The following is a 10,556-nucleotide window of genomic DNA, read 5'->3' on the forward strand; positions in this document are numbered from 1 at the left end:
TGCTCTGTACATGACGGGTGCGGCGCCCCAACTCCCCAATCAGCCCTGCTCTGAGCCTGACCAAGGTCTACACCTAGGGATTGGGCCTGCCCTCTGCCACCCGGGAGCAGGCCTAAGCCAGCAGGTCATTATCTCCCGAGGGGTCCCAGACTGCGAGAGGGCACAGGCCGGGCTGAGGGACCCCCCCTCCTTCCCCTGAGTGCACAAATTTTTGTGCACCGGACCTCTAGTATACTCAATAATATTGTAATAACTATGTATGGTGTCAGATGGGTACTAGTTTTTAAAAAATCACTTCATTAGTTATACAAATGTCTAATCACTGGATTGTACACCTGGAACTACTACAATATTGTATTTCAACTGTAATTGAAAAATTAAAAAGATCTATTTTTAAAAACGTTATTTTATCTGGATTCTTCACTAAGGAAAGTCTATGATGTGAGGTGAGTGAACAAGACCACCACCTTTTGTACATTCAAAATTATGTTTGGGCCCTAACCGGTTTGGCTCAGTGGACAGAATGTCGGCCTGAGGACTAACAGGTCTCTGGTTCGATTGCAGTCAAGGGCATGTACCTTGGTTGCGGGCACATCCCCAGAAGGGAGTATGCAGGAGGCAGCTGATCGATGTTTCTCTCTCATCGATGTTTCTAACTCTCTATCCCTCTCCCTTCCTCTCTGTAAAAAATCAATAAAATGTATATATTTTAAAAATCATGTTTGGGGGGAAACAGGTGCATAAGAAAACAAGTACAAAAAAATAAGCAAAGTGCAAAACTTTCACTGTTTTCAAATGCCTGTAACGTGGTTATCATACCGAGGTTTAAAAATATTACTTCAAAAAGGTTGTCTTGAAACCAAGGAGTAAATCACCCTCCCAAAAAATATCAATTGAAGTGTTTTTGAGAACATGAAGGTCAGATGAGGAACACTGGAAAATTCCTGTTTGCATTTTTCTGCCCAAACACTGACTGAGACTTTTGGTCCATTTGGTAATTATCTCCCCAGTGACTTTTCAGTTCTCAGAAAGATAAAAGAGCTCCTGACTTTAACACCAAACAGATGGCTGGGGTCTCTATTGCCATCATCGATGCTTGCTCTGCCTGCCGTCCGTTATCCCAGACAGCGAAAGGCACAGACCTGAGACAGGAGGGGAAGCAAGATTGGGCTTCAGGGCGCTTTCAGGGGCCAGGAGCATCGACGTGTCAGCTCAAATGCCACAGGAAGCCCCTTTCCTGCTGTGTGCCTGCTCACACAGCTGTGCTTCCTGTGCCTCACACATGTGCTTCCGCCACGAGGGTCCACATGGAGGTCCTGTGTGTAAAGTTTGTTCCCCCACGTCCCGCGTGGTTCAGGGTTTTTGGAAATACTGGGGGGCCAGGCGGGCAGGTCCAACTCGAGGGGAAGGACTTCCACTGGTGCTCAGGCCTCACCAACCTTTTATTGGTTTGGGATCCACCCATAGCCCTTAGACAGGCAATTTCCAGTAACAGGCAGACTAGCCCACCAGCAAGGATTTACATAATAAATAGGAAAGTTGCTTCAGCTGCCATTGTCTGGACTAACAGTAGGTACACAGCCCTGACCTTTGCCAGGCCTTCGAGGGTCACCAGCCTTCCGGTTCCTTGTCCACACCTCTCTGCTAGTGAAGACAATAGGTGGCTTCCCACAGTCCTGGAGTGTTTCCTAAAGGAAAACGCCACATTCCAGACTTGGAAATAACTGGACAGTTAAGTGGACTAGAGATTGGGTCGGAAGAAATAGATGTGTCTTTCTGTATTTTACTATATTTTCTATTTTTCTTTGCTGGGACATGGAAGGTGATAAGTTAAAGGGGGTCTGTGCACACACTCCCCTTCTCCCAGATCCCTGCCTGAGACCGCAAGACTTCCCTCTCCGGGCTCCAGTCCCAATCCGTAGCCAGGGAGCATCACTCACCACCACCACACCCAGCATCTGCGTAGCTTGGCCTCCCAGGAGACAGCCACTCCTCCCACAAGGCCCGTTGCTTCTCCAAAAAGCAATGTCAGATCCAGGGAAGATATGCCCCTTAAAGTCGCTCTAGGAAACACCTTCCCTTCTTTGGCAGCTGCTCCTCAGAAAAACGTAGGTAGAAAAGGTGTTATTGCACTTAATAACCTTTTGCTTCCTTTTTATGGAAGATGCAAATTCAGTGTAAAAACATGTATTGTGAGCCAATGTGGATGGAGCCCAGTGCAATTCAAATGTGCCCCACCTTGCTGGGTGCTGGGAAGACCGCCCCGGATAGGACAGACCTGGGCCTGCTGTTCCTGAAGTTTTTGCCGAGTGAGGCGTAGAGTTAGATGAGCAGACAGAGCAGCAATGGCGAAAAGTAAAAGAGCTCATGGATGTGACATTTAGCTCTGCACGTACAATAGTGTACATTACTGCCCGGCCAGCGTGGCTCAGTGGTTGAGTGTCAATCAATGAACCAGAAGGTCACGGTTTGATTCCCAGTCAGGGCACATGCCCAGGTTGTGGGCCTGAACCCTAGTGTGGGGCATGAAGGAGGCAGCTGACCAATGATTCTCTCTCATCATTGATGTTTCTATCTATCTCTTTCTCCGTTCCTCTCTGAAATGAATAGAAATATATTTAAATATATGTATGTATTTTAAATAGTGAGATTCATTCCTGAATCTCACTCAGCAGGGCAGGAAGGCCAGAGGCAGGCTCTTCACGGGGAGGGAGTGAGAAAGGGCTGGAGCACAGAACAATGTGGGGAGATGAGGCTGGAGAGCGTGGCAGGTGGTTAAAAACGTTCTTCACCCTGGGTGTCCCTGGCAGTTGGTGCTGCTCCCCAGACTCCTCTGGTACCAGGAAAGTCACCCACTGCTGCAGTCCTTGTACCTCATACCAAGTACAACAAAACGAAAAGGGAGCCCACTGTATGGGAGAACATATTTGGCAATGATACATCTGATAAAGGGTTAGTATCCAAAACATATAAGGAACTCATACAACTTAACAGAAGGAAGACAAACAATCCAATTAAAAATGGGCAAAGGAGCTAAATAGAGACTTCTCCAAAGCAGACATACAGAAGGCCAAGAGTCATATGAAAAATGCTCCAAGTCACTGATCATCTGAGAGATACAAATTAAAACGACAATGAAAGCCCGACTGGTGTGGCTTAGTGGTTGAGCATCAACCTATGAACCAGGAGTTCGGGGTTCAATTCCAGGTCAGGACACATGCTGGGGTTGCACGGTCCCCAGTGGGAAATGTGCAGGAGTCAGCCAATCAATGATTCTCTCTCATCATTGATGTTTCTGTCTCTTTCTCTCTTCTTCTCTGAAACCAATAAAAATATAGTTATAAAAAACAAACAAAAAACAACCGACAATGAGTTATCACTTCACACCTGTCAAAATAACTACCACCAACAAATCAATAAATCAACAGATGAAAAGTGCTGGCGAGGATGTGGAGAAAAGGGAACCCTCGTGCACTGCTGGTGGGAATGCAGACTGGTGCAGCCACTGTGGAAAACAGTATGGAGTTTCCTCAAAAAATTTAATATGGAACTGCCATTTGACCCAGTGATCCCACTTTTAGGAATATATCCTAAGAAGCCAGAAACACCAGTCAGAAAGAATGTATACACCCTTATGTTCATAGCAGCACAATTTACATTAGCTAATATCTGGAAACAGCCCAATTTCATGCCCATCAGTAGATGAGTGAATAAAAAAGCTGTGATACATTTACACCGTGGAATACTACCCTATATAATAAAAGCGTAATATGCAAATTGTCCCCTCAGGTGGTCATTTGACCAGGAGTTCGACTGCTTGCTATGATGTGCGCTGACCACCACGAGGTGGTGCAGAACATGGCGGGCATCAGGGACACAGTGCTGGCAGCAGGCAGCAGTGGAGGCACTGTCAGCTCCAATGGGCCCCTACAAGAACAGGGACTGTGGTGGGATGGTGGAGCATGTGAGTGGGCAGTTCCAGGCCAAGGCAGGTGTGACCGGGCCGATTGCCCCGCCAATTACCCTGCAAACTGTGACCAGCAGCAGCGGCAGGGGCGGGGCTGCCACCCAGCTCCCAGGAGCTCAGGGAGGGAGGGGGGGCTGGGGGCTGGCCAGCCCTGACAATAGGCAGCCAATCAGTGATTCACTCTCATCATTGATGTTTCTATCTCTCACCCTCTCCCTTCCTCTATGCTATGAAATCAATACAGATATATTTTTTTTAAAAAAGAATATACTGGTCTGAAAGAAAATGTGCATTTTAGAATTTTAAAAAATCTTTTAAAAATATGAACCATTGTAGGGAGTGGCTATAGCAGTGATGGTGAACCTTTTGAGCTCGGCGTGTCAGCATTTTGAAAAACCCTAACTTAACTCTGGTGCCATGTCACATATAGAAATTTTTTGATATTTGCAACCATAGTAAAACAAAGATTTATATTTTTGATATTTATTTTATATATTTAAATGCCATTTAACAAAGAAAAATCAACTAAAAAAATGAGTTCGCGTGTCACCTCTGACACACATGTCATAGGTTCGCCATCACTGGGCTATAGAGTCAAGCCCCGGACTGACCTGTGGCAGGGCCACAAACAAGTCCCAGCTTGGAGGGCAGAGCCCTCCTACCATAATTAAGCTTGACCTTATAGTCCTCCCTAGTTCTTTCCTAGGTAGCTAATGGGCTGTGGGAGGTGCAGCAAGTGCTGCCAAAACAAGGCGAAACTCACAAGAACATTGTAAACATGTTGACCTCTTCCCTTCTTTTGCTTTGTATGCTCTGACTATAAAATAAAGCCTTGGCTTGCAGGTTGGGTCTCTCTGTGTCCTCAACCAGGTTCAGGAGATCCACCTAGCCCCAGCTGTATTCTCTTGTCTTCTTTAATCCTTCACTGCCCCTCTTCAGGTTCAAACCTTGTCTGTGCTGAACACAGTTCAAACCATAGGTATTGTTTTCTTTACACATTGCTCTAGCCTTCAAAAGCCTAAATTTAAAGAGTAGAGTGGGAGATCCCCAAATAGTGCCTCCAGATTGGCTTCTTGACCCATCCCAGGGTGAGCTGCTGCTAACACCTGGCAGGGGAGCTGGGGCCTCCCTCTCCACCAGTAACAACATTTCTTGAGAAGGACTTAAATCTGATCCCTTTCATTTGAGCTTGTTTTAAAAAGTAAACTCCAAAAGGAAGAAAATACTCATCTTTATAGAGTCCTCCCCACGTAGTACTGGCATTCTCTAAAGAGGCACCTTAATGTAGGGAGAGGATGGTGAGGCTGGTAGTCACAGGGTATTGGGTTTGAATCCCACCTTCTTTAGGGTTTAGCTATGAGGCTTTGGAGAAATTATTCAACCTCTTTCATTTATGCTTCCTCATCATTAAAAAGTAAGAAGAGCCCTGGTCAGTTTGGCTCAATTAGTTGAGCATCATCCCAGGCACCTAAAGGTACAAACTTGTGCCCAATATAGATAAGTGGGCAGATACGGGTGAGCCAGCAGGGGGACAGGGTCTAGTTTGCACTTCCAGTTCTTCTCCAATGATTGATTGAGAACCATGGGCCGGCGATCCATGGGCATGGTGCAGTCGGAAGACAGTAAACAAACAACAGAGTCATGTGGCTTGGACATCTTAGGTCAGAGGCTAGATGGGGAACATGGGTCCACTGGGCTTTTTGGAGCCAGAGGGAGGTTGAGTCAGCCAGGAGTACGGATGAGATCAAATCCAGCCAAGAGAGACCCATGAGATACTCTAAGTGCTGACTTTAGCCAAAGGCCATCAAGGTGAATGTGACCAAGTATATATTGACCCCTAAACAAAGGAGACAAAAGACACACTGAGAGCATGTGGACTCCAATTCTCCTCCTACGTGCCTCTCTCAGGAAATTTGTAAAGAGTGCCCTCCACCACAACGAGGAGATAAAGAAGATGCCTTGATATGCATGAAACAGCACTAGAGAGTAGAGAGAGAATTCCCAGGAAAACAGTGAAGGGAGACCCCAAAGACCACTGCTGCTCAGCAGGCCCGAGGGCTGCCAGTCCCCACTGCAGCTGGTCAGAGGCTTTGCGAGGGAATTTCATTCAGATGTGACAGGCAAACTGAATGTGTTTGAGCAAACTGAAAAGAGGTGCATACTAGGGGATATGTGGGGTTGAATTAATGCTCAAACATAGAAACAATACACAAATAGGCAATCATTAGGTCCAGGGAAAGTGAGAGCTTATGCAGTAACATTTGTATAATCATAATAGGTAAACAGCGAATATCCATCTGACCAAAATGCATTTTGTTGGACTGATTAGGGGGATGAGAAGTGGGCAGATGAGGCAGTGGGGAGAGGGCTGTGTTGTTTTCCATAATCAGCCCCACAGAATTATTTGAATCTTTAGACTATGTGCATAAGTAACTTTGATAAAAATAAAATTGTGAGATTAATAGGAAAATAAACAGCTAAGTAAAATAGAGGCTGGACCTCTAAACAGAAATGGAGGTGAGTTAGGATCAGTGACCTGTTCTTTGTTAAAAAACCTAAAAAATTATGATTCTTTGCTTTTCAGTTTCTTCATTGAAATCTTTTATTGATGGATAGCATGTATACCTAAAGCGTACATATCATAAATACATAACTTGATTTTTTTGAAGGAATATTGCCCTTATTGGCCAGGCCCATTACTCCTTTCCAATCACTACCTACCAGGATAATCCCCTCCTGACTCTAACAGTAGAGATTAGGGTTGATTATTTTGCATTTTATATACATGGATTCACACCATATGTCATCTTTCGTGTCTGACTTTTTCATGTCAAGGGGACTGATCCAGTTGTTGTGTGCTGTTGTAGTTCACCCACTCTCATTTCTGTAATATTCCTTTATGAGAATATACCCCAATTTATCTATTCTACTGTTAATTGCATCTGTGTAGTTTCCAGTCTGGAGCTACTATGAATAGTGCTACTAAGAACACTTCAGTAAATTTTTTGGTAGACATTATATACATACTAGAGGCCCGGTGCAGGAAATTCATGAACTCAGGGGAGGAGGGGTGTCCTTCAGCCCAGCCTACGCCTTCTCACAGTCTGGGAGCCCTCAGGGGGATGTCCGACTGCCGTGGAAACAGGAGAGGCTTCCACCACCACTGCTGCGCTTACCAGCTGTGAGCCCAACTTCTGGCTGAGCAGCATTCCCCCTGTGAGAGGCCACTGACCACCAGGGGGCAGCTCCTGTGTAGAGCGTCTGCCTCCTGGTGGTCAATGCACATCATAGCGCCAGGTCGTTCCACTGTTTGGTCAATTTGCATATTAGCCTTTTATTATATAGGATTTTTGTTGGGTATACACACCTAAAACTGGAATTGCTTGGTCAAGGGATATATGTAGGCTTAAATTTACATACTGCCAGCCTGGCTGACATGGTTCAGTGGTTGAGTGTCGACCTATGAACTAGAAGGTCAAGGTTTGATTCCCGGTCAAGGGCAGATACCTGGGTTGCAGTCTCGATACCCATTGTGGGGCATGCAGGAAGCAGCCAATCAATGATTCTCTCTCATCATTGATGTTTCTATCTCTCTCTGAAATCAATAAAAATATATATTTAAAAAAATTATGTACTGCCAGAAAATTGTCCAAAGTGGTTGTACCAATTTCCATTCCATCATCTGTGTATGAGAGCTCCAGTTCATCCACATCCTTGCCAACTTTTGCTATTTTTTTGGTGAGCAGTCATCTGATTTATAAAAAGATGTAACAAAATCTTAAATGATACAAAATATCATTTTCAAAACACCAAAAAGTGAACGTATTTAACCATTCTCAGCTCATAACAGCAAGTGCATGAGGGAGCAGTAACGCATGTTGAAGCATGTTTAATAAACCTGCAACAGAGAAAGTTGGTTAAAAAAAAGCAGAGAAACTTTGTCTTTTAAGAATTAGAGCCTGGGGGCTCCATAAGCATCTGCATCTGCTCAGTGTTGTACCTATGGTTAGACATGACATGATGGGCACTCCAGGGATCTTCCTGATTCTTCGTTTAAGGTCCTGGTCAACTGTGGCCACAATATAACACCTGTGCTGAGTTACTCTCTGTACTAAGCAGTCATCTGCATAGGTTCTTTTGTGTGGGCATGGTAATCGTTCAAATCCCGGATCCTTGGCGATCCTTAGAGCCACTCGATACTTCTGCCCCAATTTCTCAATTTCAGCCATTACAGTCAGTTATACAAGGGATACACCTGGCATAGAGACATCCATCATTGATTGCACTGAGTCCAGTTTGGACTTACTGGAAAAGTTGATAAAGTTGGTATCCAGCAGGATGTGGTAAGGTGGGCACAGGTGAAGAATACACAGGAGGGGTGAGGGGGGACTTCTCTTTCTTTGAGTGCACTGGGTTCTCTCTTTTCTTCCTCTTTAGGTTTTAATCTATCCTTTTCTTTAAGCCTCTGATCTCTGAGACTAAGCATTTGCTTCATGGTAACATACTTCCTTGTTTTCTTTTGCTCCCCTATGTTCATGCCGCACTCCTGTTTCTTCCCCCATTTTGCTCTTGTTGCCTTTCTCATTTAGTCATTCTGGAGAGAAGTAGTATTATTGTATTGCGGGGTTTTTTTTAAACATATTTTTATTGGTTTCAGAGAAAAAGGGAGGAGATAGAAACATCAATGATGAGAGAGAATTGTTGATTGGCTGCCTCCTGTACGCCCCCTACTGGGGACCGAGCCCGCAACCCGGGCACGTGCCCTTGACTGGAATCAAACTCAGTACCCTTTGCTCCACAGGCCAATGCTCTGTCCACTAAGCCAAACTGCCTAGGGCTGTATTGTGGTTTTAATTAAAATTTCTCTGATGACTAATGAAGTTGAGTACTTTTTCATAGGTTTATTGGCCATTTGAATATCATCTTTCATGAACGGTCTCTCAGAATCATTTGCTCATTTTCCCACTGTGTTTTCTTTAATTGATTTGTAGAAATTATTCACCTATTTTCATATTGGTCTTTTGTTGTCTATACATTTTGTGAATATTTTTCCCCACTCTAGGGTTTACCTAATTTACTTTCGAACTATATCACACAGATAAAAGCAAGAATCAAAATATAAACCCTCTATAATAAACACATCAAATATAAAGCCATATTTAAGTTAAAAATAAAGGATGCAAGAAGACAAACTATGAGAACACTAATAAAAAGAAAGCAGAGGAGCTAGCTATGTTAATATCAGACAAATTAGACTTGACAATAAGGAATATTATCAGGGATAAAGAGGGACATAATGATAAAGAAATCAACTCATGGCCCTAGCCAGTTTGGCTTAGTGGATAGAGCCTCAGCCTGCAGACCGAAATGTCCCAGGTTTGATTCCCATCAAAGCCATGTACCTTGGTTGCAGGCTACTCCCCTGCCCAGGCCCTGGTCCGGGCGCAGGTAGGAGGCAACCAATTGATGTGTTTCTCTCACATCGATGTTTCTCTGTCTTTCCCTCTCTCTCTTCCAATCTCTCTAAAATCAATGGAAAAATATCCTCAGGTGAGGATTAAAAGAAAAAAATAGAACAAAGAAATCAACTAAGTAAGAAGATATAATAGTCCTGAATATTCTTACATCAAACACAGCTTCAAAATCATATAACAAAACTTAGAGAAGAAAAAGGCAAAATAGGTAAATTCACAATTATCATTTAGAGATTTCAACATTCCTGTCTCAGTAATTGATAAAACAAGTGTATAGAAAATTAACAAAGATATAAAGACCCCATCACACTGTCAACAAATTTGACCTAATTGACATTTTAGAACATTCCACCCAACAACGAAAGACCAACATTCCTTTTTTAAAATGTTATTAATTTTAGAGAGGAAGAAAGAGAGAAAGAGATGTGTTGTTCCACTTATTTATGCATTCATTAGTTGAGTCTTGTATGTGCCCTGATCAAGGATCGAACCTGCAACTTTTGCCCATTGGGATGATGCTGTAACCCAGTGGTTGGCAAACTCATTAGTCAACAATGACCTAGACCCGTGGTTGGCAAACCGCGGCTCGTGATCCACATGCGGCTCTTTGGCCCCTTGAGTGTGGCTTTTCCACAAAATACCGGCTCTTCCACAAAATCCCAACTTCTGTGCATGGGCCATGAACTTTTAATCGCACTGTATTTGTGCACCAGCACGTGGTATTTTGTGGAAGAGCCACACTCAAAGGGCCAAAGAGCCGCATGTGGCTCTCGAGCCGCGGTTTGCAGACCACTGCTATAACCTATTGAGCTACCTGGCCAGAGGAAACCAACATTCTTTTCAAGGATACATGGAATATTCATCAGGCCAGCCCATGTGGCTCATGGTTGAGTGTTGACCTATGTTGAGTTTGATTCCCAGTCGGGGCTCACAGCCTGGTTGCAGGTTCAATTTCCAGTATGGGGCATGCAGGAGGCAGCTGATTAATGATTCTCTCATCACTGATGTTTATCTCTTCCTTTCCGTTCCTCTCTGAAATCAATAAAAATAAAGGGTGTTGCCGAAACCGGTTTGGCTCAGTGGATAGAGCGTCGGCCTGCGGGCTGCGGGGGCCC

The 10,556-nt window shown here is 44.2% G+C and overlaps 1 protein-coding gene and 1 pseudogene across 1 annotated transcript in view; both read right to left on the reverse strand.

The window, feature by feature from the left end:
• The window catches only part of KIFC1 (kinesin family member C1), a 25,781-nt gene extending 23,823 nt beyond the window's left edge, over positions 1-1,958 (reverse strand). Inside the window, exon 1 of the mRNA XM_015567463.1 lies at positions 1,941-1,958. Coding sequence (XP_015422949.1) covers positions 1,941-1,958 — 18 coding nt within the window. The remainder of the gene's footprint in view (positions 1-1,940) is intronic.
• Positions 1,959-7,919: 5,961 nt separating this feature from the next.
• LOC102765529 lies at positions 7,920-8,586 on the reverse strand (annotated as a pseudogene).
• Between the last annotated feature and the right edge of the window lie 1,970 nt (positions 8,587-10,556).

This window comes from Myotis davidii, unplaced genomic scaffold, assembly GCF_000327345.1.
Source record: "Myotis davidii unplaced genomic scaffold, ASM32734v1 scaffold4, whole genome shotgun sequence".
Lineage (NCBI taxonomy): Eukaryota > Metazoa > Chordata > Mammalia > Chiroptera > Vespertilionidae > Myotis > Myotis davidii.